Source organism: Ranitomeya imitator, chromosome 7, assembly GCF_032444005.1.
Source record: "Ranitomeya imitator isolate aRanImi1 chromosome 7, aRanImi1.pri, whole genome shotgun sequence".
NCBI classification, from domain to species: Eukaryota; Metazoa; Chordata; class Amphibia; order Anura; family Dendrobatidae; genus Ranitomeya; species Ranitomeya imitator.
The window spans coordinates 42,291,217-42,318,661 of record NC_091288.1 but is presented as its reverse complement, the minus strand read 5'-3'; the positions used below and the strand labels follow the sequence as shown (position 1 = coordinate 42,318,661).

Below are 27,445 nucleotides of genomic sequence, written 5' to 3'. Positions count from 1 at the left end.
AACCTTTTCTTGATATGCTAATTTATTGAGACAGGTTTTTTGGGTTATCAGGAGTTGTATGCCAAAATCATCAGTATTAAAACAATAAAAGACCTGACAAATTTCAGTTGGTGGATAATGAATCTATAATATATGAAAGTTTAATTGTAATCATTACATTATGGTAAATAATGAAATTTAACACTATGTGCTAATTTTTTGAGAAGGACCTGTATATATATGTATATATATATATATGTATGTATATATGTATATATGTATATATGTATATATGTATATATATGTGTGTATATATATATATATATATATATATATATATATATGTGTGTGTGTGTGTGTATGTATATATGTATATATATATATGTATATATGTATATATATATATATGTGTATGTATGTGTGTATGTATGTGTGTGTGTGTGTGTGTGTGTGTGTGTGTGTGTGTGTGTGTGTGTGTGTGTGTATGTATGTATGTATGTATGTATGTATGTATGTATGTATGTGTGTATGTATGTGTGTATGTATGTGTGTATGTATATATATATATATATATATATATATATATATATATATATATATATATATATATATATATATATATATATATATATATATATATGTATATGTATTATAACACCCATAACAAATATTGAAGAATTCTATCCACATTACAGTGACCCCCATCCTCTGGAATTCTTTGCCCCAACATGTCTGACTATCAACCACATTGGGAACCTGAAAACCCATCTCTTCAGGAAAGCCTACAGCCTGCGCTGTCCCTGCTGCCTCCTCGCCACTACCGGAGCTACCGCCTCACCATCACCGGAGCTGCTGCAACCCTCAACCTATTGTCTCCATCCCCACCATCCTGTAGAATGTCAGCCCGCAAGGGCAGGGTCGTCACCCCTCTGTGCCAGTCTGTCATTGTTAGTTTGCTTACTGTAAGTGATATCTGTAATTTGTATGTAACCCCTTCTCATGTACAGCACCATGGAATCAATGGTGCTATATAAATAAATAATAATAAAATTGGCCTCAACATGGATCTCTCCCCTCCCTGTAACTCAAATTGCCTCTCCAGCAACAACCCTCTTTATGCCATTACTGGTGTATTCACCCATGGACCCCATATTATCTCAAATGTATTCATTGGGTTTTGCTTTTTGTATATACCCTTTTCCAATCTAATAATGTTATTTATTCTATTTTTCAATCACTAATTGATGGAGGTGAGGGATTAATTTGGATGCAATATGTTTCCTGGCTTGGAAAAAAATACGTTAAATCCCTATTGTAACAGGGTCAAATTCCATATCATCATCTAATATTCCCAGGAAGCATTTTTTTGCGATCTGGTTGTATATCAATTTTATATCCTTTTTTTTTTTTACGATAGCCCGCACTCCCTTCCAGTATTTTCCCAACTCTCTGCACTCCCATATCATATGTAGTAGACCTGAATCATCCATTTTACATCTTGGACACTTGGTATCAGCTCTATATCTTATATTACATAGGAACCTAGGAGTCTACTATTTCCTATGGATTAATATAATCTGGGAAAATCTCTGTGCCTCATTTAACGATAATTGGGGTTCTAACTCTAATACTGATTTCCATTGATTCCCTGTGATCGGCCCCACATCCTCCTCCCATTTTTGTTTGGCTGGCGAAGGGAATGTCGTTAAATAAGTATTGAGAATTAGTTTCCAAATACCAGAAATATGACCGTCGGTGTTCAGATACAGCTTTTAGACAAGAATGGAGCTTTTTCTAATAAAAACAGATGTTTCTCCAGACTCTTATTTTATCACAATTTTAATGCCAATTTGTTAATCTTTTTTTTCAGATTTGTGATGTCAAAAATTTGCAAACCAATTTGCGCCATGGATTCCAATGGTAGTTGGCTTGCAAATCAATTTTTGAACATTAAGTGGATGAATCTCTATTCTGTATACATCATGAAAACACTATACATCTTACCGTAGATAGTCATCAGGTATACATTTTATTCACAAAATACACTTACAGAAGAAATCCATCCAACACTATCTAGATATGCGTCAACGTTGTCCATGAGTTTAGTACCACAAAAAGAACAAAGGTACTGAATTTTAGCCTTTCGTTGACGGATTTCCAGGCTATATCTTCAATATGTAGAGAGGTAACAAGCTTCTGGAGTACACATTTGTGTTTTTATAGCTCCTCTATTTACCTGATGGAGGTCAAATGAGTTTCCTTCCGGCCTCCATCTGGCCAGTACGTGCCTGCAAACCATTTCTTCCCATGTGTAGAGCAACGTTTCTAAGGAAAGCGTATACAGTGCGGTATATTCTCTTACAAAGGAGCGATATGGTGGACGGATCTCACAAAAATTTGATGGGATCCAGTTGAAACTCATCCAGCAATTACATTACATATTTTCTCTTGACCGTCGTCACATGGTTGATCTTTGCCCGGCTTCATCTAATTTCAGGTTCCTCTTTCTGGCTTCACTATTTAAATCCTCATCAGATTTTTCTTTGCTGTAGTCAGCGGTGCTGGCTTCGTCAGCAGCACTTCCAAATGGATGTTGGTCTTTCAGGACGTGCTCAGGTGGCCTCTTCCAACCTGGTCGTGTGGTAATCCAAATAATTAATCCACCAAAAACAGTAATCATGAGCCCCAAAGTGTTCACGAAGACTCCATGTGGTGGCAAATTACTGTAGGGCGGATTTTTCCTTTAAACAGAGAATAATGTATTTGGTTACTACAGGAGTACTCTGATGGTAAGAGTTGACACCAATTTTTATTTCTCTATATAGGCAATAACTGGTAGATCGATACGGTTCTGACCTCTGGGATTTAAACCAGGCAATTGTATGCCACACTTTACTTTCTTCATTCACCTGTGAGGTGGGCTATTATCGTAGATGAGCCAACGATTTTGCTCTACCCTTGTTCGGCATCCACTTTGGTGCACCGTGGCAGCCGGATCAGGCCAGCAGCATAAGCTTCTTTGGCTAGCACTTGATTGTTGGCATACTGGGCGACTTTCTCCTTCCGATTACTAAACCACCCCCGCGACATCATGGCAGGACTCACATCATAACTTGAGTATTAGCAACTCACATGACATTGCGAGGACCTAGCAGTCAAGAGAGGAACCCAGGATGCCGACATTCAATTGCTGAGATAGGAAGTTTGACGTTCACCGGTCTGGCTGCCACTGTGGGGGTCCATAAGTGGATGCTGAACCAGGGTGGTCCAAATCCTTTTGCTCATCTCTATTTAATATAGATCCAAAACAAAAACTTGTTAATAGTAGAATCAATTTTGCTGTGATGACACTTACAATGAAAATATGAGTTTCTCCGTGATTCCCATAAGTGACGTCGCAATAATACCACCAAACAGAAGAAGACCAGAGTAGATGTGGATCGGCATAAGGGCAGCTCGCATTGAAACAGGGGCGAACGGAAGTAGGTAGACAAAAATACTGACAACGAGCTGAAAAGACAAAATTAAGAATGCATTGAGGATTTGGGGACATTGTTTAACATCAATAAATAACTATAATTTTTTATTAAATAAAACCACATACTGACGGTTTTTTTTCAGCCATCTTTTCTGAGCTACAGCCGCTAAATGGACCATAGAACACAATAGCCTGGAGATGTTCATTGACCTCTATGGGACAGTGTTCTAGGCATGAGCTTTGATCTGTGCAGAGGACATAGTGCAGGAAAGGAGAAGAGGTGTGCTGTGACCATCAAGTATTGGGAGTGGTGGACCGGATATTGACGGGGATGTATGTATGCAGGATTTCACCCCACAAAACTATTTCAATGTGTATGTAGCTCTGTCAAAGATTAAGTCCAGCAATACCTTTATATGGACAGATATCCGTGCTTGAATTAATACACAAATGAAGCTGAAAAGTTGCGTGTAGATGTGAAGCCTCTGTCACCCCAGCTCTATTCCCTACCCAATGCTGCCACCTCCTGCTTGATAGCCTCTATAATGTGGCAAAGGAGACATCACTCAAGCAGGAGGAGGGGGCACTGGGTGGGGAATAGAGCTGGAGTGGCAGAGGCTTCAGATCTACCATAGCTATTAAGCCTCGTTTGCATATAGTTTGGGGTGTGAAATCCTGCTGATAAATATAAATTCCATTTGAATAGAAATTTGCATACAGCATGTTAAAATTCTGAAAGATAAATAGATAAACCAGCGCTCAGAGGCAGAATAAACTATGGTGCCTAGAATATAGGTAATTTCAAGGGTGACTTACTCCACTGTAAGGGGTAGAAGAAACATTGATTTATTCTCTTCCTGGACTGTTTATCACACTCAGGGTAAAAAGTCTCATTGGAGGTGGGAACATCATGGTGTGGGGCTGTTATTTTAGCATTACGGCATTGGTAAACTTCATGTGATTGAAGGATGAATGGACAAATGTAACGAGACATTCTGATTAAAATCTGCCATCTACCAGGATGATGAAGAAGAAACGAGGGTGGACATTTCAGAAAGACAATGATCCCAAACACAGAGACAAGGAAACTCTTAATTGGTTTCAGAGAAAGAAAATAAAGCTGCTAGAATGGCCGAGCCAATCACCTGACCTGAATACAATAGAAAATTTATGGAAACAACTAAAGCTCAAAATTCATAGAAGGAGCCTACTGTAACTTCAGGATGTGAAGAAAGTGGAAGAATGTGCCAAAAATCACACTTGAGCAATGCCTGAGACTAGTTTCTCCATACAAGAGGAGTCTTGAAGCGGTCATCACCAACAAAGGCTTTTATACGAAGGATTAAATACATTTCAGTAAAAATGTTCAATACTTTTGTATAATTTCTCATTATTATTTCTAACAATTTATGGACAGCTATGGTTTATTTTATTTGCGTATGGGGATTGGATGGGTCGTTACCGGCATCTAGTGACAATTATGTCAATAGCACCTTCAGTAATATATTTACTTAGAAAATTGATGACGTGTTCAATACTTACGGTATTTTACCTGCTGTGGAGGAGACTATTTGACTTTGAGAGTGATAAACAAGATAAATCAATGTGTCTCTACTAACCCCTACAGTGGACCTAAGCCGGCCGTACACTTTACCACATTTGTACCAAAAGAGCAATTTTGACAGCATCGATTGTTCACTGTATGTTTTTTAATTGGCAAGCAACTAAATTTTGTGCAATCAACAATCGAACAAGTCGGCCTTGCATTTACTTATATTCTATGACACCTTAGTTGTATTCTCTGAGGGACGGATTATGTAATTTATTTATTTTCTCCCTTCACATATTTAAGTTGCTATTCACCCCCAAAAAGCATCTTTTGGGACTGCGCCGACACCGACGATCTCCAGTCCGGAAGTTTCGTGAACACAGACAGGTTGTGCCCAATTGGTTTAAAGCTACTATGGCCCCTTGGTGTTATGCCAGGCGGGTCTGTGATTTTACCTGTTTGGGTTAGGGTCTGGGCACGCGTTCTAATTTTGTCGCTTTTTATTCTGTGCAGATTCTCCTAGTTTTATTTGCAATTGTTTGAATGTGACTCCTGCAGTCAATCATTGGCCCTAGTCGCACCATGCTGTTACTTCTGCCATTACAGCCTGGCCATAGGACCCATGATATCTACACTACAGCACGTGCCCACCGAGGCCACTAATTGGCGGGCAGCAGACATGTGTCGGTCAGAGTATTAATCTATTTCTTCAGTACGGAAAAAACATGCACTCGGTTCAGTTTCTGCATCGATCTAGACAAGATGTAGGGCATAAGGCGAGTTCTTCATCCCTCCAAAATGGTGGGGACACATATAGATCAGTTATATACTCTATGTCGCAAACATTAAGAAGTCTCACCTGCAGAACAAAAAGTATGACCACAGTCAGCCCAACCCAGCTGTGCAGACTGTACATGTTGGGAATGCTTTTGGCATTGTGGAAATCGAATACGGCCACCAAAGCCACCACCGCGAGAACGGTTGCTGTAAGGTGGAGGCCGGCGTGTATGCACTTCATGAGCAGCTTGCTACATTTCCAGGTCCAAGGTAATCGGTAAACTATAATAGCTGGAAAAAGGAAAAGAAACATTCAGAAGGTTAATATTGTATAAAAGGTACTCAAGACACCCTCACATTTCTTAAAGGGATTTTCTACTGTAATGATATTTTGTCTGGTGATGATGAGTGAACGTGCTCGGATAAGGAGTTATCTGAGTACGCTCAGGTCTTATTCTAGTATCTTGGGCGCGCTCGGATAATATGTTCTAGTCCCTGCGACATGGATTGCCTGTTTGTTCTGCATGTGTCAGCTCTCGAACAGTCGCAAGATATGCAGCCGCAGGGACTCGAACATAATATACGAGCACACCCAAGATACTCGGATAACCCTTTATCCAAGCACGTTCACTCATCACTATTGAGGACCTATCTTCAGGAGGTGAGGGTCTTAAACAAGGCACCTAGCCATTACTGTATCTGCTCCACCAGCATGCAGGATGCAAACAATATGCACCTCCATAACAGAGTTTTGTGGCTGTCCCCCGGATACTGCATTTCTACTCCTATTCATTTTAATAGACGCTGATCTACATCTCCTTTTCCTATGCATCAGTAAAGCCAATGAGCCTAGTGATTAGCTGCAGCGGTTAGGTGCGCTGTATTGGTCACGTTAGTACTGCAGCCTGTAAACAATGATTAGGAGCAGCAACAAAGAGCCGGTGCTGGAGAAGGGATTGGTAAGTAAAGCTCTGATATTTTAAAAACAAGGCAAACCCCTTTCTAAACATATAAATCTTTGTAGTAATTTTTCTGTTCCCTAAAACACAGCTCCGAATCCCCTGCATGAAGATAAATTGTAAAATCCATACATCCTGCAGCCACCAGTAGGGGGAGCTTAAGCGCTTACTGCATACTGTTTGTAAGCGGAGCTCAATAATAAAACAATATTCAGTGAGCTTCACCCGAAGGTGACCAAGTCTATGTTTACATGCAGAGTTTTTGCAGCATTTGTTTTCTGCAGAAAAACCTCCTCCGACGGCAGTAAAAAAAAATCTGTGTTCAATACGCTATTCTGCGGCATTTATTAATGCAGGTTACAGGTGTGGTTTGTTAACAGTAAATGTTTAATAAAGTTAGTTTTGTTCACCAAAAAACGCAGTGATAAACATTTTTTTTCTCACTTTTTCCATTGCTTTCTATGGGAGAAAATACGCTGCAAAAGCACTAAAAGACTTGATATGGTGCAGATTTAAAAAAAGTTGTACTTCTGAAACTCAAGTCAGAATTTTATTTATTTTTTACTGACCGTCATTGGTTTTGATGGTACTGGCAAAAAGCAGATTTTTATTTTTAAAAATAATGTAGAAGAAAAAAAAAAATTAAAAAAAACAAAACACTACAAAACCGATGCATATGAATATAGGCTAAGGCTGTGTGCCCAAGTTGCAGAATAAAAGCAGATTTGTCCTCATCAAAACCGCACACCCTTGCCAGGGAATACGCATGCGGATTTTGATGCGTTTTTGACATGTTCTTTCTAGGTGTTTTTTTTTTTTTTTTTAAATAAAAATTTAAATTGGGAGAAAAAAAAAAAAAAAAAAAAAATCACACCAGTCCATACGAGCCATCATCCAGGAAGATGTGAATGAACTGCATTATGAGATGGCATGATGGGATGCCCATGATGCCACTTCATATTTGCTGTGGTTTTGATTTACAAAACCGCAGCAAATGCCCTAGCAATTCGCAAACATTTTTAATATTTGCGGATTTCAAGCGTTTCAATACAAGTCTATGGCGGCGGAATTGCCGCGATTCCGCAAAAAAAAAACAAAAACATACTGCGTATTTTACCGCGATGTGATTCCGCTGCGGAAAAATACGCAGCATGGGCACAGCAATTGCGGAATGCAATTAAAATTAATGGGGTGCGTTTGGTTAGCGTTTTTAAGCGTTTCAGGAGCGGAACACAGACTAAAAGCTGCCAGGAGTGTATCATCTCATCTCTGAGTATCTGCAGAGTATTTGCAGCTCTGTATCAGTAAAATTAGGCTTTGGTCTAAGATATTTTTTTTAGAAATTATCATAAAATAAATATTCTATTTAGATTAAAAAGAAGAAGAAGAAAAAAAAGTTAAAAGGTGGCTATTCATGAAGGCAAACATGTCCTGTATAGAGCTGTATGTATGTATGTATAGACATATGGGGTTTGTTGTTTTGGAAAGTAAACATAAGACAATTATACAAATATGTGTGCAAGTGATATTAACCTTATGTGCAAAGAAGCACAAAATTAAAGTGGCAAAAACACTAGAAATGCCGACACCTAATATAACGTCAAGAATTGGCGTTTAAAACCACAAAACAAACAATTTAATTTTATTAGCTATGCATTAAAAATATCAGAGACATAAAAAAAATTACATCTGTAAAAATATACTAGGGCCCAGTATGATGTACAGTATATACCTGAAATGTAGCATACAGAACAGACCAAAAGTTTGGACACACCTTCTCATTTAAAGATTTTTCTGTATTTTCATGACTATGAAAATTGTAAATTCACACTGAAGGCATCAAAACTATGAATTAACACATGTGGAATTATATACTTAACAAAAAAGTGTGAAACAACTGAAAATTTGTCTTATATTCTAGGTTCTTCAAAGTAACCACCTTTTGCTTTGATGACTGCTTTGATGACCGCGCATGCTTGTGTGCGAACAGAGTGTCTTCGGCATGCTCGGATACTACGTTCGAGTCCCACGGCTGCATATCTCGCGGCTGTTCGACAGCTGCAACACATGCAGGTCTGTTTGTTAGACAATCTCTTCATCTGTTGCATCTGCCGAACAGCCGCGAGATATGCAGCCGTGGGACTCGAACGTAGTATCCGAGCATGCCGAAGACACTCTGTTCGCACACAAGCATGCGCGGATAACACCTTATCCCAGCACATTCGCTAATCACTAATACTTAATTCTGAAAGCCATAAAAAGGCGTATTGATGTTCATTAAAGGGACACCGTCACCTGAATTTGGAGGGAACAATCTTCAGCCATGGAGGCGGGGTTTTTGGGTGTTTGATTCACCCTTTCCTTACCCGCTGGCTGCATGCTGGCTGCTATATTGGATTGAAGTTCATTTTCTGTCCTCCATAGTACACGCCTGCACAAGGCAATATTGCCTTGCGCAGGCGTGTACTATGGAGGACAGAGAATGAACTTCAATCCAATATAGCAGCCAGCATGCAGCCAGCGGGTAAGGAAAGGGTGAATCAAACACCCAAAAACCCCGCCTCCATGGCTGAAGATTGTTCCCTCCAAATTTAGGTGACAGTGTCCCTTTAAGGGTTTGTCAGAATAACACGCCTGCCTTCTACCTGAAGCGGCACCACTTGCCTATGAGTTGCATCTGGTACTTGCAAGTCATCTTCATTTTCATTTAAATAACTGCTGCAATACCACAAAATAAAAGTGGCCATGTGCAGCACTGTTATTTATTTATTTTCTAATCCTGGAAAACCCTTTTAGGGTACATTCCCACGATGAGCTTTTGATGTTGCAAATTTTCCGTTTAATCTCTGCACTTATTAAGAAATGTATGTTACTTGCGTTTTTTACCTGCATTTTTATTGAGTTTTTCACGCTGCGGTTTTGTCTCTTTTTGGTACATCATGTTTTAAATAAAGCTGCTTTGCTATTGATATTCGCTAGTATGTATTGATGCAGTTAAATGCAGACTACATTTGTTTTTTCTATGCGTTTCCACTGTGCAAATGGAGTAAAAAACACAGCTGCGGTGTTTACCTGCGGATTTTCCGCATCTAATGCAACTCTATGGGAAAAGTCTGTATGTAAGGCTGGGGTCACATTAGTGTATAGCATCAGATGCGATATGCTATATGCCAGTCTGAGCGAGCCCTAATTCTCAGGACGCCCGCAAGAGAAAGTGACATGTCACGGATTTCAAACCCGCACCGCAGGTCAATTTACACTGCGTAAAAGAAAGCAAAGAGGGCCGGAGATTTATATAAATCCCAGTCACTTTGCTGGAACTGTAAGACGCTGCGGTTTTTATGCAGCAAAATATCCAGTGCCAAAAGCTCATCGTGGGCACCGAGCCTTAAATAACATATATGTGAAGAATCTGTGTAATGTTAACATTTATATATTCCTTATCTGTAGCCAACACCCTCGGGATCTTCCATCCATAAATAACACAGGACAGGCGATTCTAAGAGCCTGTACTCACTGTAGGTACGATCCTCCCACTAGAGAGGCTCCCTCAGATTTTAGTGATGAAACATTTGTTCGTGCGGTCCCAGATTTTGCTATTGCACATGTTTTTCCATATCCTGTGCTCCAAGCATGAAACAATAAGATCATCACTTTTTTTTACCAAAACAACCAAAGAAACTAAATTAGAAGTGTCAGCGTCCTATTGCTTGGCCAAAACTAGGACACGATTTTTAAAAAGTGCAGGGATTTTAGCCAGCGTAATGGCAGCAATGTATGAAACAAGGCAAGTACTGAGATATTAAGGGGCTGTCCATTCCTCAGACAACCCTTTTTCAATATGTGTGTTTGTCCCAGTAAAATAATAACATACAGCGCCTACAAGTAGTATTCAATATTCAACCCCCTGCAGATTTAGCAGGTTTAATAAGATGCAAATAAGTTAGAGCCTTCAAACTTCAAACAAGAGCAGGATTTATTAACAGATGCATAAATCTTACAAACCAAAAAGTTTTGTTGCTCAGTTACATTTTTATAGATTGTAAACATAAAAGTGTGGGTCAATTATTATTCAACCCCTAGGTTTAATATTTTGTGGAATAACCTTTGTTTGCAATTTCAGCTAATAATCGTCTTTTATAAGACCTGATCAGGCCGGCACAGGTCTCTGGAGTTATCTTGGCCCACTCCTCCATGCAGATCTTCTCCAAGTTATCTAGGTTCTTTGGGTGTCTCATGTGGACTTTAATCTTGAGCTCCTTCCACAAGTTTTCAATTGGGTTAAGGTCAGGAGACTGACTAGGCCACTGCAACACCTTGATTTTTTGCCTCTTGAACCAGGCCTTGGTTTTCTTGGCTGTGTGCTTTGGGTCGTTGTCTTGTTGGAAGATGAAATGATGACCCATCTTAAGATCCTTGATGGAGGAGCGGAGGTTCTTGGCCAAAATCTCCAGGTAGGCCGTGCTATCCATCTTCCCATGGATGCGGACCAGATGGCCAGGCCCCTTGGCTGAGAAACAGCCCCACAGCATGATGCTGCCACCACCATGCTTGACTGTAGGGATGGTATTCTTGGGGTCGTATGCAGTGCCATCCAGTCTCCAAACGTCACGTGTGTGGTTGGCACCAAAGATCTCGATCTTGGTCTCATCAGACCAGAGAACCTTGAACCAGTCAGTCTCATAGTCCTCCAAGTGATCATGAGCAAACTGTAGACGAGCCTTGACATGACGCTTTGAAAGTAAAGGTACCTTACGGGCTCATCTGGAACGGAGAGCATTGCGGTGGAGTACGTTACTTATGGTATTGACTGAAACCAATGTCCCCACTGCCATGAGATCTTCCCGGAGCTCCTTCCTTGTTGTCCTTGGGTTAGCCTTGACTCTTCGGACAAGCCTGGCCTAGGCACGGGAGGAAACTTTCAAAGGCTGTCCAGGCCGTGGAAGGCTAACAGTAGTTCCATAACCCTTCCACTTCCGGATGATGCTCCCAACAGTGGAGACAGGTAGGCCCAACTCCTTGGAAAGGGTTTTGTACCCCTTGCCAGCCTTGTGACCCTCCACGATCTTGTCTCTGATGGCCTTGGAATGCTCCTTTGTCTTTCCCATGTTGACCATGTTTGAGTGCTGTTCACAAGTTTGGGGAGGGTCTGAAATAGTCAGAAAAGGCTGGAAAAAGAGATAATTAATCCAAACATGTGAAGCTCATTGTTCTTTGTGCCTGAACTACTTCTTAATACTTTAGGGGAACCAAACAGAATTCTGGTGGGTTGAGGGGTTGAATAATAAATGACCCTCTGAAAAGACTTTTCACAATTTAAAAAAAAACAAAGAAATAACTTTCTTTTTTGCTGCAGTGCATTTCACAATTCCAGGCTGATCTACAGTCCAAATGTCACAATGCCAAGTTAATTCCAAATGTGTAAACCTGCTAAATCTGCAGGGGGTTGAATACTACTTGTAGGCACTGTATACTCACCTCTGGGTTTATACTCACCTCTGGGCCCAGCGCAGTTCCGGTAGTGTAGGAGTCATCTCTCCCAGGACTGGCGTGACGTTGTTACGTCACACAATCCCTTCAGCCAGTCAGCGGCCACTTCACTCTCCCCACCCTCAAATAAATCACAACAGCCACTGCCCTCTAACTTCTTCTGGATCTGTCTGATTTGTCCGAAGGAGAGGAGAGTGATCGGCCACAGGGATCGCATGACGTAGCAACGTGACGCGAGCCCCGGGAGAGAGAACGCTGACACTGCTGTAACGGTGCTAGAATGGGAGGTGAGGATAAGGCCACGTTCACACGTTAAGTATTCGGTCAGTATTTTACATCAGTATTGGTAAGCCAAAATCAGGAGTGGAGAAACGCGTCACCACTTCGGCATTTTTCACCCACTATCTGTTTTGTTTTACAAAAACACTGATGTAAAATACTGTCCAAATCCCGAATGTATGAACGTGGCCTTAAGCTATGTGCACACGTACAGGTTTTTTCGCGTTTTTTCGCGCTAAAAACGCTATAAAAACTCATTAAAAATGCATACATTATGCATTCTATCATTTAGAATGCATTCCGCATGTTTTGTGCGCAGAAAAAAACGCATCGCGGTAAAAAAAATGAGCATGTTCATTATTTTTGCGGATTTTCTGCGTTTTTCCCGCAATTCTATGCATTTGGGAAAAAAAACGCACAAAAAACGCACCAAAACGCGTCAAAATCACGGTAAAAACGCATGCGGATTTCTGGCAGAAATGTCCGGATTTTGTCAGGAAAATTTCTGCAAGAAATCCTGACGTGTGCACATACCCTGAATGTTATTTTACTGGGGGCAAGCTTGCAGATTGAGAAGGCCTTTATCTTTGGCTGATGTCTCATGCAGACGTCCATGTTGCACATACGTTTTCTACTTGAATATAACAATTAGTAAGTGACAGGAGCCTTTTTTGAGCTTTGCCAAAAATGCTACTCCAGTCGGGGTCGGAGTAGCATTTCTGGTGTACACATTTTTTATGAATCTGAAGGACAGGCAGAGCCACGCCACCACTCTGTCCATTTAGGCAGAGTTAAGTCAAACTGGCGGGAAAAAAAAGGCAAAATGAGTGCAAAAATATTGTGACTTTACAAATCTTTTTTTTGCTAGTTTTCTGTTGTAAAAGCTTTGCTGAATTGGCCCCAATATCTCTCTCACAATTGATAGAGCGACAGGGAAGGGGCTGCCTTGGCTAATTATTGCCTGCACCCATCATTCACATCAGGTGCAAACAGAGAGGTATTCTCACTGTTCAAACTGTAAAGGTATGTAAGGAAGATATCAAAATTAAAGAAACTATCCAATTTATTTTATTTTTTAACATTTCAAATGTATTTTAAAAAACAAAGATAAAACTTCCTACTCACTATCTGTCACCCAGTAATTTACTGTTCACTTTGCAAAAATTGGCAAAAATGGTCACAGGGATTTTAAATAGTTCAGAAGACTATGAGCCAAAGAAGTCTCACATTAGCTTGGGTGCGTCCAGGCAGGCTTAACAAAAATACCTTCTAACTATTACATCACAACGAATCAGGAGGAACTATCATAGCCTGTAAAAAAGCCTAGGCAGGGAATGCAGCAGCCAATTTCTGGTGTAAGGAAACAGCAAAAGGATGTCATAGCTTACAGCTTAGACATAGAGATAGTGAGAGAAAGCTATAAATGCAAAAATGTTTTGCTGCGATTTCCAAAATGTCTGCGAAAATGTTGCATTTCTACAGTAATAGCAGGAAAAAAAATGCAACACAGTTCAGCTTTAAGGAACAAACAAATGGGTCCATTGCATAACTGATGGAAACAGAAGCAGAGAGTCCCCATTGATTCAATATTGTGGGGGTAGGTCTCATTTCCGTTATGTGTTCATTTTTAAACTGGAAAAAAAAGTTCTGCATTTTTCTTCTTATTCTTCTGTTCTAAACATGGACACCTAACAGAACCCAGACTTACCCGATAAAACAGTTTCCGTCAGTTATGCAATCCATTTTGTACATTTATTCCATTTGTCTGTTCCTCAAAACAGAATGTCTGGACGGAAGTGTGAATAAAGACTAAAATATGTTAATTAGTTTAAACAATTTGCATTTAGAAAACATTAAAACAATTTTTTTTATTTGGCGGGACTCTCTCTTTAATACATTGTATCTCTAATATTTTTAACAACTACTACAACATATCTAATCCAGGCAATCATCTGCGAAAATACATCAACAGCACAAATCTGGACTGCTCCCATATGGGATTAGACCGCTTTTCTTTGGTTGACTGAGCTCACATGTGACAAGCTCAGTGGCATCTTGGCTCTGGAAATGATTTCTGGTGTTTCACAACTATTTCAAAGTAACCCTTTCAGTCCTTGAGTTTTGAAGTGTTATTTTTGCAATATCATTGTGGATCAGCAGCAAAACTTGACGTATATCAGGAGCTAGTGAAGGAGTACTGGGCGTAATGGAGATCAGGTCAGCTGCTGTCTGCAGCTTGGACATGAGATCAAGTATTTAAGCGACTGCTTAGCAAACGACAAGTGTAAATAATTATGGAATCCAACAGACATTAAAAATTAAACCCTCAAGCTTATCCCTCTGTAAAGAGCTGTGGAAAAGGGGGAACCCCTGCGAAGAGCTGTGGAAAAGGGGGAACCCCTGCAAAGAGCTGTGGAAAAGGGGGAACCCCTGCAAAGAGCTGTGGAAAAGGGGGAACCCCTGCAAAGAGCTGTGGAAAAGGGGGAACCCCTGCAAAGAGCTGTGGAAAAGGGGGAACCCCTGCAAAGAGCTGTGGAAAAGGGGGAACCCCTGCAAAGAGCTGTGGAAAAGGGGGAACCCCTGCAAAGAGCTGTGGAAAAGGGGGAACCCCTGCAAAGAGCTGTGGAAAAGGGGGAACCCCTGCAAAGAGCTGTGGAAAAGGGGGAACCCCTGCAAAGAGCTGTGGAAAAGGGGGAACCCCTGCAAAGAGCTGTGGAAAAGGGGGAACCCCTGCAAAGAGCTGTGGAAAAGGGGGAACCCCTGCAAAGAGCTGTGGAAAAGGGGGAACCCCTGCAAAGAGCTGTGGAAAAGGGGGAACCCCTGCAAAGAGCTGTGGAAAAGGGGGAACCCCTGCAAAGAGCTGTGGAAAAGGGGGAACCCCTGCAAAGAGCTGGAATGGATCAGCGGTCAAGTCGCACATGAGCTCCATTCTAATGGGTATAAGAGTTCTACATTCTGCCGATTGGCAGGGATCTAACTGCTGGGAACTGCACCAATCAATAACTTGTCACTTATCCTTAGGTCACGTTCACACGTTCAGTATTTTACATCACTTATTTGTAAGCCAAAACCAGGAGTAGAACAATGAGAAGAAAGTATTTATCACCCACTCCTGGTTTTGGCTAACAAATACTGATCATGTGAGCGTGGCCTTATTATAGGCGATTACTTGTTTTCACTGGAGAACCTCTCCAAGTACATAATTGCTACTGTCTAAATAGTCACAGAACAGGGAGGGGTTAATTATGCTCTTTTGCAAGTAAATAATTTTCCCCTTATTGATATCAAAGGGAACAAGGGACCTCTATACACAGCACCATCCACTATACCAAGACCAATAATACCGCATACAAAAGAAATATCGCCACACCATGACCAGAGCACATATTACCACATAGAACCTAATAATACCACATAGTAACCTAATAATACCACATACAAGGGGTATACCGGTCACACATGGACCGTATGCTAGTGACACACAGACCCTACACTGATGGTAAAATCGGACTCACTGACGACACGGTACCATTTTCTTCACGTACTTGTTTAAACACGAACGTGTGAATGAGGCTTAACAGACAGATGCAACATAAATAGTCACCCTGTTCTGTCTTTTTTTTTTCCACCTCATAAACATGTTCATGTAAATCAAATTAAACATGGACAAGTCACTAACTCTTTGTTTTTTTTAAAGCATTGATTGTGTGTATGCAACCCTAAGCTATAATAAGTCCATGTGCCATCTGCTAAAAAACGGACAACACATGTACAAGAAAATGTGAATGGGGCCTGAGGTAAACAGAAGCATAAAACCAAACCTCCTACCCTCCAAAATTTTTTAGCAGATTGAAAAGCAAAAAAGCAACAAACTGATTAACCCCTTCACTCTGCTGCCAATTTTCATTTTAACATTTCCATTTTTTCCTCCTCTCCTTCCCAGAACCATAACTCTTATTTTTCTATTCACAAACATATGAGGGCTTGTTTTTTTTCAGGACAAGTTGGCACTTTTGAATGACGTCATTCATTTTACCACAAGTGCAATTTGTTGTAAAAACTACCTAGTAATAGGACTCTCCTCATCAATATGATTACGGTGATACCAAACATGTCCAGATTTTTTTTTTTAGATGTGAAAAAATTTTGTGTTCTTGATTTTTTTTTATGTTTACCGATTGTGTTAATTGTTTTTAGATTTTGTCGTAGATTGGACTTTTATGAATATGGAAATACCACATTTTATATACAGCTCTGGCAAAAATTAAGAGATGACCACATCAAAACCCTGTCATGGGCAGCCCAATCTCCAGACCTGAACCCCACTGAAAAGAGGATGATGGATAGTCACAAGCCGTCAAACAAAAAACTGCTTACATTTTTGCGCCAGAAGAAGTGTGAAACACTGGTGGGAAGCATGCCAAGACGCATGAAAGCGGTGATTAAAAATCATGGTTATTCCACAAAATATTGATTTCTGATCTCTTCCTGAGATAAAACATTAGTATTGTTGTTTCTAAATGATTATGAACTTGTTTTCTTTGCAAAATTTGAGGTCTGAAACACTGTTTTTGGTTTTTTTTATTTGACTTTTTTTTGTCAGAAAAAAAATACACAATTTATTGCTTGGAACTTTGGAGATATGTTGTCAGAAGTTTATAGAATAAAAGAACAATTTACATTTTACTCAAAATAACCTATAAAGAGAAAAAAATCAGACAAACTGAACATTTTGCAGTGGCCTCTTCATTTTAGCCAGCGCTGTATCTTTGTTTTCAATGTCGGTAAAGGGGGTCATTTGAACTTTTACGTTTATATTTTAATTTTTTTTTTTTTACTTTTTACTGTACTTCATAGTCCCTTTAGGAGTTTGAAGATGCGATTGTCCGATTGCTTGTGATATATACAGCAATGCCACTCGTATATAGCAGAAATCACAGTCTCATTTGATTCCCGGCCACAAGCAGGGTTTAAAAGGAATTTCGTAATGACAAGCATGGGGGTCATCAGCTGACCCCCGGCTGTCATAGCAACCAATCACCAACCCGTGATGACTTCACGGGCGCACTGATGGGCCCATGGCGGCGCATGTTAAATGCCGCTGTCCGAGATGGACAGTGGCATTTGACAGGTTAACATTCATGACAGGTAGTGACTGTAATACACAGCCATGACGTGCTGGGTATGGGACAGACTCTCTGATTTTACCCTATTTGCCCTCCGTGGTGTATAACCGTGTACACACAATCAGTTCTGTGCATGGAGTAGATGACAGTCATCTTCTGTTCATAACTGGCTATGGACCATCATACTTCCACCTTCCATCTTTTTTCTTTCTGTGTGACAATCGCTTTCAGTACAGTATAGGTTTTTGTTTTTTACTTGTGTAGGAAGGTCAACAATGTGGCGTTACCGAGTTTGGAAGCTATTCCTTAATCATTGCTGGGGGTCCGACTGCTTGGACCCTCATAGTTTCCAAGAACCCCATGAGAATAGAGGACGGCGCGGCAATAATGCTCACCTTTGCTCATTTGATGCGTATACAAATGCTCATTATAGACTACTGCTCCATTCACACTGAGGACCCTCTGTTCTCGGGATTGGTGGGGGTTCCCAGCTAAAAGAAAGTTATCCTCCATCTCATTGACAGTGGATAACGTGCAAACTTGAGAACTCTCCTTTAAGGCCGTGTTGACGTGTCCATTTGTTTAAAACAAACAGAACCAACACATGGAATTCAGATCATGTTCATTCCCGCTTTGAAATGAAGAAAATGGACCCTATTGATCTATATGGGGGTCTGTATGGTTTCCGTTTGGTGGGAGATTTTATTTAGAATGCAAGAAAAATGTCCTGCATGAAGATGGAAACCAGACAGACTCCAGATTAATCAACGGCTCCCGTCTGCTTCCATTAGTGATAGGAATGAATAGGATCCAAATTATGTTTATCTGTTCCATTTTTATTTTTTTATTTTTTTTTCGGGGGGGGGGGAGGGGGAGGATCATACTGTGTATGGGTACTGTGTGGGGCATCATACTGTGCGTGTGTGGAGGGGCTATAAGATACAGGTGAATATAATGGTGAAGCAGAGAAGTTAGCTCCCTCTTCCAACTTTGAGCCTGTGCATCTGAGGACTGCTGTATAGACCTTCAATATGCAGTGCAGACCGGAGTAGTGGGGTTAGGCAGGTAGTTTTATTTATTTACTAGCTGAAGAGCCCGGCGTTGCCTGGGCATAGTAAATATCTGTGGTTAGTTATAGCACCTCACTCCTCTCACTTTCCCCCCTCACTCCTCTCATTTTCCCCCCTCACACTTGTCATTGCAACCTCACATCTGTCATTTTCCGATCACTCCACTATTTTCCCTCACTCCTCTCATTTTGCACTCACACCTTTTCATTTTCACCTCACACCTCTCATTTTCCCCTCAGTATATACATGTGTTTGTCATCTCCCTTATATATAGTATACACCTGTATGTCATCTCCTGTATATAGTATATAACTGTATGTCATCTCCCCTGTAAATAGTATATACCTGCTGTATGTCATCTCCTCCTGTATATTGTATATACCTATGTGTCATCTCCTCCTGTATATTGTATATACCTATGTGTCATCTCCCCTGTATATAGTATATACCTCTGTGTCATCTCCCCTGTATATAGTATGTACCTGTATGTCATCTCCCCTGTATATAGTATATACCAGTGTGTCATCTCCTCCTGTATATACCTGTGTTTCACCTCCACTGTATATAGTATGTACCTGTATGTCATCTCCCCTGTATATAGTATATATGTGTGTCATTTCTCCTGTATATAGTATATATGTGTGTCATCTCCCCTGTACATAGTATATATCTGTATGTCATCTCCTCCTGTATTAGACCTCGTTAACACGTTATTTGCTCAGTATTTTTACCTCAGTATTTGTAAGATAAATTGGCAGCCTGATAAATCCCCAGCCAACAGGAAGCCCTCCCCCTGGCAGTATATATTAGCTCACACATACACATAATAGACAGGTCATGTGACTGACAGCTGGCGTATTTCCTATATGGTACAGTTGTTGCTCTTGTAGTTTGTCTGCTTATTAATCAGATTTTTAATTTTTGAAGGATAATACCCGACTTGTGTGTGTTTTAGGGCGAGTTTCGTGTGTCAAGTTGTGTGTGTTGAGTTGTGTGTGGCTACATGCATGTAGCGACTTTTGTGAGATGAGTTTTGTGTGGCGACATGCATGTAGCAACTTTTTGTGTGTCGGGTTGCATGTGACAGGTTAGTGTAGCAAGTTGTGTGTAGCAAGTTTTGCGCATGGTGAGTTTTGCGCGTGGCGAGTTTTATGTGTGGTGCGTTTTGAGTATGTGCAAGTTTTGTGTGAGGCAACTTTTGCATGTGTTGCAACTTTTGTGCATGTGGCAATTTTTCCGCGTGTGCAAGTTTTGCGTGTGGCGAGTTTTCCATGTGGTGAGTTTTGCACGTGTGGCGAGTTTTGCGTGAGCCTAGTTTTGCATGTGGCGAGTTTTGCGCTTGGCGAGTTTTGAGCGGCGACTTTTGTGTTTCGACTTTTATGTGGCGAGGTTGGTGTATGCGTGGTGAAATGTGTGCTGAGGGTGGTATATGTGTTCAAGCATGTGGTAGTGTGTGGCACATTTTCTGTATGTGTTCATATACACGTGTGTGGTGAGTAACCCATGTCGGGGCCCCACCTTAGCAACTGTACGGTATATACTCTTTGGCGCCATCGCTCTCACTCTTTAAGTCCCCCTTGTTCACATCTGGCAGCTGTCAATTTGCCTCCAACACTTTTCCTTTCACTTTTTCCCCATTATGTAGATAGGGGCAAAATTGTTTGGTGAATTGGAATGCGCGGGGTTAAAATTTCGCCTCACAACATAGCCTATGACGCTCTCGGGGTCCAGACGTGTGACTGTGCAAAATTTTGTGGCTGTAGCTGCGACGGTGCAGATGCCAATCCCGGAAATACACACATACATACATACACACACATTCAGCTTTATATATTAGATTTTAAATGTCCGTACTTGTGGGTAAATTATACTGTGTGAGGAGACTTTATGGCAACATCACGCTGTGTAGCTGGACTGTGGGGGCATCATATTGTGTTGGAGCGGTTTATGAAGGTACAACGACTGAACAACAGGAGCATTAGGATTTACTATTTTGTTTTGTTTTTTTTTATAATAAACTCTAGTAAAAGACGTAAGACGTATGGGTTTGATTGGCTAAGAATACAGATTACAATAAGCCCTGTTGTAACATTTCATAGCAGCAGCAGCAGCAGCAGCAGCGAGTCACCAGACTTAATTCTGCTCAATGTTAAATGTTAAAATATTACAAAACAATAGTAATAATGAGCAAAATTAAATTCAGCCCTCCCCCACAGTCAGTCTCTCATGTGGCTCCTTGGAAAAATTAAATTACCCACCCCTGCCATAGTGTGTGTACTGTTGCTACATACTAGAAAGGATAACAGTGCTCCATTCTGGCACTGAGATAATTTATTTTGACTGAACAACCCCTTTAAAAAAGGAGATAAAGCCATTAGCTTCACAGTAGTCAAGCCTAACTTAAATTTGGAATTTAAAATTTTGCATGAAATCATGTTATTTATTATTATGGAAAATAAAATATTTAAACAATCACACACACACCATTACATATCCAAAATCAAACATTTCAGCATACGCTTATGTAAGGATACCTGACTCTGCTGGACTCCCTGGGGTGCGGGTTTCCTGCCAGATGTTGCATGTGGCGAGTAATTACAAAATGTTATTAGTTTACAATTACCGACTTCATCATTTTTTAGCATTCCGCATCACGTGCCATTAGTTTTTGTGGAATACATGTTGCATCCTATTTTATACACAGCGATAAACTCCAAGCAACTTTTAAAGTACAAAAAGTAAAAAAAAAAATAAAGTTGTGGCAGAGCATCTGTAGTAGTCTAAAACATCAAGATGTCAAATGTAAAACTCAGCCTGCATCAATACTCATAAAGGTCTTCTAAACAGATCATATGAGATAAGTAATAACCGCAACCAAACACATACCAATCCCTTCGATGAAGATGAAGCCTGTGATGATCAATACCGGATGCCAGTTAAATTCTGCACTGCCCCCATCCCATGCCAGTCCGTCACTGTAGTGTAAAACCCAGATCAAAACAAAAATGACCAACGTGAATCCTAAAATAAGAGATGACGCAAGGAAAAACAGAAAACTTTTGTAACCTTCCATCTTCAGCAGCTCATACTCTGCTACTGAACTGACTTTGTGGAATGGATAGAATGAGCCAGTGAAAGGGCCCACCCCGAAATGATGGAAGGAAGGAGGAGAGAGGATGGAGGAGGGTCACTCCCAGGGAGAGTTTACTCAGTACTAGGTTTCTGGTGACATAACAGAGCTTTAAGATTTTGTTTGGCAACTTTATTTTCTGGCTGTAATCACAAGATGCATGCTGGTTTCAGTGTGAGTGCCAGCTACCTTGTACGTAAAGTGCAGGAGAAACGAGAGATCAAGTCAGTCAATATATGATCAGTGGAGAGATATTATTATTATCATTGTATATAGTAATTCTGCCTCCTACTAGAGAATTAACGATCACCAAAACAAAAGAACAGCTAAGATATCGTTTTCATTTGTTCCTATAAGGCTTTGTGCACACAGAATTCTTTGGGTGTTTTCGAAGTAGAAACTGACCAGAGTTTCCGCTTAGTTTCTGGTCCAAAAAACTTAGCAACAAACTCTGTGCGTACATACCCTAAAGCCATGTGCACACGTCTTTAAGATGCCAAGTTTTACAAGGTTTTGCCATCATTTTTGCGGTGGCTCCACTGTCGGTGTCTTTACTGCGTACTTTCAGGTATATAGACTGGGTGGCTTCCAAGCAAAGCTGCCCAAAGAATTAACGTTACTTCTTTCAAGGTTTCATCAAGGTTTCCGAACTGAAGACATGCACAGAAATGTCATTCTCACATTGCTGTGCATCATGTTTATTTTTTTGCGGACTCCGGGCAGAATGTGCCAAAAAAAATACATGATGTGTACATTCCCTAAAGATGCTTAAAAAACTCTTCCTATTCATTTCTGTTGTAAAACCAATTAGCGATTCATATTTTCAGTGCTTGGAGAGGTTTTTGGTTTTTTTCACTTCAGGTTTTGAAAGAAGTCTGATGGAAAAATTTTAAAGTCAGTGGCAGATTCCACCTGAAAAAGCTCTGCAAAATCACTGCAAGAAATGAGCATAGTGCACAGCATTGTCAAGGCAATTTGCTGTGCACAAATTTGTAAACATTTCTGTTTGTAGAGCATAAGAAAACCTGTTAGGCTACTTTCACACTAGCGTTAACTGCAATCCGTCACAATGCGTCGTTTTGTAGAAAAAACGCATCCTGCAAAAGTGCTTGCAGGATGCGTTTTTTCCCCACAGACTTGTATTGACGACGCATTGCGACGGATTGCCACACGTCGCATCCGTCATGCGACGGATGCGTCGTGCTTTGGCGGACCGTCGGGAGCAAAAAACGCTACATGTAACGTTTTTTGCTCCTGACAGACTGCTTTTTCCGACCGCGCATGCGCGGCTGGAACTCCGCCCCCACCTCCCCGCACCTCACAATGGGGCAGCGGATGCGCCGGAGAAATGCATCCGCTGTCTCCGTTGTGCAGTGCGTTAAACGCTAGCGTCGGAATCTCTGCCCGACGCATTGCGACGGGGAGATTCCGACGCTAGTGTGAAAGTAGCCTAAGTCCTCCTGCCATACCCATTTTTTAGTAGAGACTTGTATTCCCCAGTAACCCTCCGTCAGGGGCAATATGTTTCATAATAACGAGTTTAGGGGCAATGCGCATGTCCGGCACAGGCTAGAAAATTGTCTATATTTTCCTTTTTTCAAAATTTCAATGCTCTAAAAGTGATCAGTTACCTTAACAGGAATGTAATAAATGAGAATACACATAATCAGGTGTAAAAAAAAAAATGTTTAATAACCAGAAAAGTAATATGTTTCTATGTCTTGAGCATCCTCCTCACTCTCTCCATCTTGATCTGTATCAGACACATCTGGACATTCTTCCACATCATCTTCTGAATCAATGTCACTTTCTTCCCCTAAATCTTCTAGCTGTAAGGGGTCTGTCTCATCATCAAGCAGTATATTTTGCACTTGCTCAACATGAAGGGCATTGGACAAGTCAAATATTCTCCTCGCCATTTCAGGAGAAAAGCAGAAGCAAGAGAGAGAATATGTGTTAGGGCGCAATGTGCCTGAGAAGCACACTCTTATTTCTAACAAAACCTATGACAAATCCACAAATTTAGCACTAGCTATTCATAAAACAAGCTAAAAAAACAATTGGGATGAATAAAAACAGCAAATTCTAATCGTCAAAGGTGTGACGCATTCAGGGGCAATGAGCCTGAGAAGCCAAAACACTGATATCTGATCTCCTGCGGCTCTGCAGCACAAGAGGCTTCTCAGGTTTCACACAAGGTACTGGGAGGATGGTGTTTCCCAGACAAACCACTGAAAATAGAGAAAAGAAACTACGGTAAGTGAGCTGCGCTTGTCAGATCAGTTGCCCCTGACGGAGGCTTAAAACAACATGTCCAATTCTGGAGCATCTTTTCTTAAAACTCTGTTTTAGTCATTGTTCACATGATCAGTATTTGTAAGCCAAAACCAGGAATGGGAGAAAACTGCAGAAATGGTGACGTGTTTCTAGTTTCTATTATACTTTTCCTCTGATTGTTCCACTCCTGGTTTTTGCCTTAGGCTAGGTTCAGATTGCGTTAGTGCAATCCGTTTAGCGCCTAGCGCTAGCGGATTGCGCTAACGCAATGTGTTGTAAAGGGGTCGCGTTAAACGTCGGACCGCGGCGCGCCACAAAACACCGGCACATCGCTAGCGCGTGCCGAAAATGGCACGCGCTAGTGATGCGCGTCCCCATTGCTGTTAATGGGCGCGCTAACGTTAATTTCGCCGTGCAACGCTGTCCGTTAGCGCGGTCCCATTAACGCAATGAGAACCTAGCCTTACAAATACTGATGTAAAATACTGACCAAATACTGAACGTGTGAACGTGGCCTAAGTGTCGCTCTGTTATTCCTTCTAAAAACGCTTACATAAAATGACAACTGGGTTGTTACCGTGTGCTTTCTGTCCAATGGGATGACCATTTTTAATAGTAGAGATCTCTTCATAGTGGCTAAGGAAACCTTTTGGTTGTTCTAGACTTTAGTACTGGGGTGAAAACACTTGTCACCTGCTCAGGGCGCTACCTTCTGCTTTCTCGATGGGTTTTTTTTTTTGGGGTGGTGGAACCTGTCACTGCTGTATGCCTCTGGCCGCAGGCATACAGCATATTGACTGCTGGGACACAGGCACACAGGTCAGTCACTGACACCGCCCGGTCACTCCTCTCTCTGCATGCACCCGGCCATCGCTCACTCCCTTTATTCGATTGTACTCACGTCTGTCAGATGCGAATACAATTGATAGTAGCGCCGCCCGGGACAGGAGCACAGGAGATTAATCGTCTCTCTGCTCCCCCGGGAATTCCAGAAGATCACAGACTATTTCCAGCCAACGACCTGATGGAGATGGTGTAGTGCAGTGATAACAAAGAGGATAGGGAGCCTGGATTAGGCGAGTATAATTTTTTTCTCTTGATTTACTTAATAAATGGTGGGTATAAGAAAAGGGGCTGATTGTGGCGAGAGTATCGGGAAAAGGGGTGTAACTACAACAGGTGTGGGGGTTGCAATCGCACCCGGGCCCTGGAGCCTAGAGGGCCCCAAAAGTCCCTTTGGCCTATAGAAAAAGACTATTTCTATTGAAGATTTAAAATATTTGGGGGCCCCGTTTTGAGCTTTCGCATCGGGGCCCATGAGTTTCAAGTTACACCACTGATCAGGAAGATGACTGTGGGGACATTGAGGGGCTGGAAGTCGGACAATTATGGGAGAGCTGGAGGTGGGGACATTGAGGGGCTGAATGTGGGTGCATTTAGGCACTTGTTGTGGGGACAATATGAAGGACAGGCTGTGGGAACCTTGAGGAACTGAATGTGAGGACAATATGGGGGAGCTGGCTGTGTGGTCATTGAGGGGCTGACTGTGGGGACAATATGGGGAAGCTGGCTATGAGAACATTGAGGGGACATTAAGGGGCTTAATGTGGGGATAATATGGGGGAGCTGGCTGTCGGGACATTGAGGAGCTGAATCTGGGGACAATATATGGGAGCCAGCTGTATATAGAGGACTGTGGTGGACATTAAGGGGCTGTGGTGGTGACCATACTATATAATGGGGGCAGTGGTGGACTTCATACTGCATAAGGGGCTATAGTAGACATTGTAGTGTATATTTGGGGGCTGTTGTGGATACACTGTTTGGGCAGCTGTGGTGACAATCGTACCATGTAGGGGACAGTGTGAAGAAGGGGTTCAATTTGGAGAATACAACATGGTGGGTAGTGTAAGGCCATAGTGTGAAGAAGCTCAGAATGGATTTGGGGAGGGGGCAGCTTGCAATGTGGGCACTGTATGGAGAGATGTTAGCATGGCAGGAGACAGTGTGGAGATATAGAGAATTCAAGGGAAAACAATGTAGAGGGGACAGCCATGGTATAGGTGGTAGTTCATAAGGGCAGATGGTGTAGTGGTTATAGATCAATAAACGGACAGTGTGAAGGTCATTTCATGGCTTATTTAGGGCATGATATGGACAAATATTTTATGAAGAGGGCAGTTTAATAGCACTTATTTTTAAGGGCACCATTTTGGGATTTACTGCAGAAGAGCAAAGAAGTCTGCGGAGTAGAGCTGTGGATGTGAAACGGCATCAGGGCATCAGGACCAGATGGAGACAAAAAGAAACAACTCAATCAGAAAAGATGTCTCATGTAAAGGTTCTTGGAGGTAAAGGTTTTTGTTGATACTGACCACATTTCATCAGTACTATGGTTACTGTATAATCCGCAGTCTGATAATGGCTGATGACATCAACTCTCAGCATCTCGTTCATATTGTTAAGGACATACTGGACGTTGTTTCATGAGATACAAATGTATATGGGACGGACATTACAACTGCTGAACTAAGCTTGGTGATGTCATCATGTAATTATTGTGGTTCTGGTGACAAACATATACTGGTTATAGTTCTGGTAATGTATTAATGCACTGATGGTGGTTCCAGTGCTGTATTCGTGTACTGATGGTGATTTCTAGTTACCTATTTATTTACTGATGATGGTTTTGGTCCAGGATTTATATATTAATGATCACTATGGAGTACCACTTATGTACTCATCATAATTTTGGTGTTCTATTCATGTACTTATAATTTCTGTGATGAATACATCACCCGAACAACCATCACTATATGAATACATCAACAGAACCACCATCCAGACATGAATAAGTCACCAGGACCACTATTCGTGCAGGAATATAGCACCAGAACTAGTTTTGTTGCATGATGTCCTTTATTCAAAAAGTTCGGCTGAAGGATGGTTGTGCAAACTAATGTAGTTTAAGTACAGTATAATTAGTGCTGTTTGGTATCAATTAAGGTATCCAGCATTTGGTGTATATCGTAATGGAAACTAAACAGACCCCATTATAGACAAAGGGATACGTCTGATGGTTTTATGTCTGTCAGGGATATCTCTACAGTATACAGTCCCTCATATTGTGTAAATCAGGGGTCTCAAGCTGCATTCCTCGAGGGCTGCAAACAGGTCATGTTTTCCGGATTTCCTTGTATTGCACAGGTGATAATGTAATCACCTGCAGAGAATGATTCCAGCACCTTGTGCAATGCTAAGGAAATCTTGAAAACACGCACGTTTTGCGGCCCTCGAGGAATGCAGTTTGAGGCCCCTGGTGTAAATGGTC

General features: G+C 41.3%; 1 protein-coding gene across 1 annotated transcript; it reads right to left on the bottom strand.

Moving 5' to 3' along the window:
- Positions 1-1,989: 1,989 nt before the first annotated feature.
- CYBRD1 (cytochrome b reductase 1) lies at positions 1,990-21,827 on the bottom strand. Its single transcript, XM_069733131.1, has 4 exons — positions 21,594-21,827; positions 5,866-6,074; positions 3,335-3,489; positions 1,990-2,720 (listed from the first exon to the last, which is right to left on the bottom strand). Exons 1-4 carry the CDS (start codon positions 21,778-21,780, stop codon positions 2,438-2,440), a joined length of 834 nt encoding a protein of 277 aa, XP_069589232.1. The 5' UTR covers positions 21,781-21,827; the 3' UTR covers positions 1,990-2,437.
- Between the last annotated feature and the right edge of the window lie 5,618 nt (positions 21,828-27,445).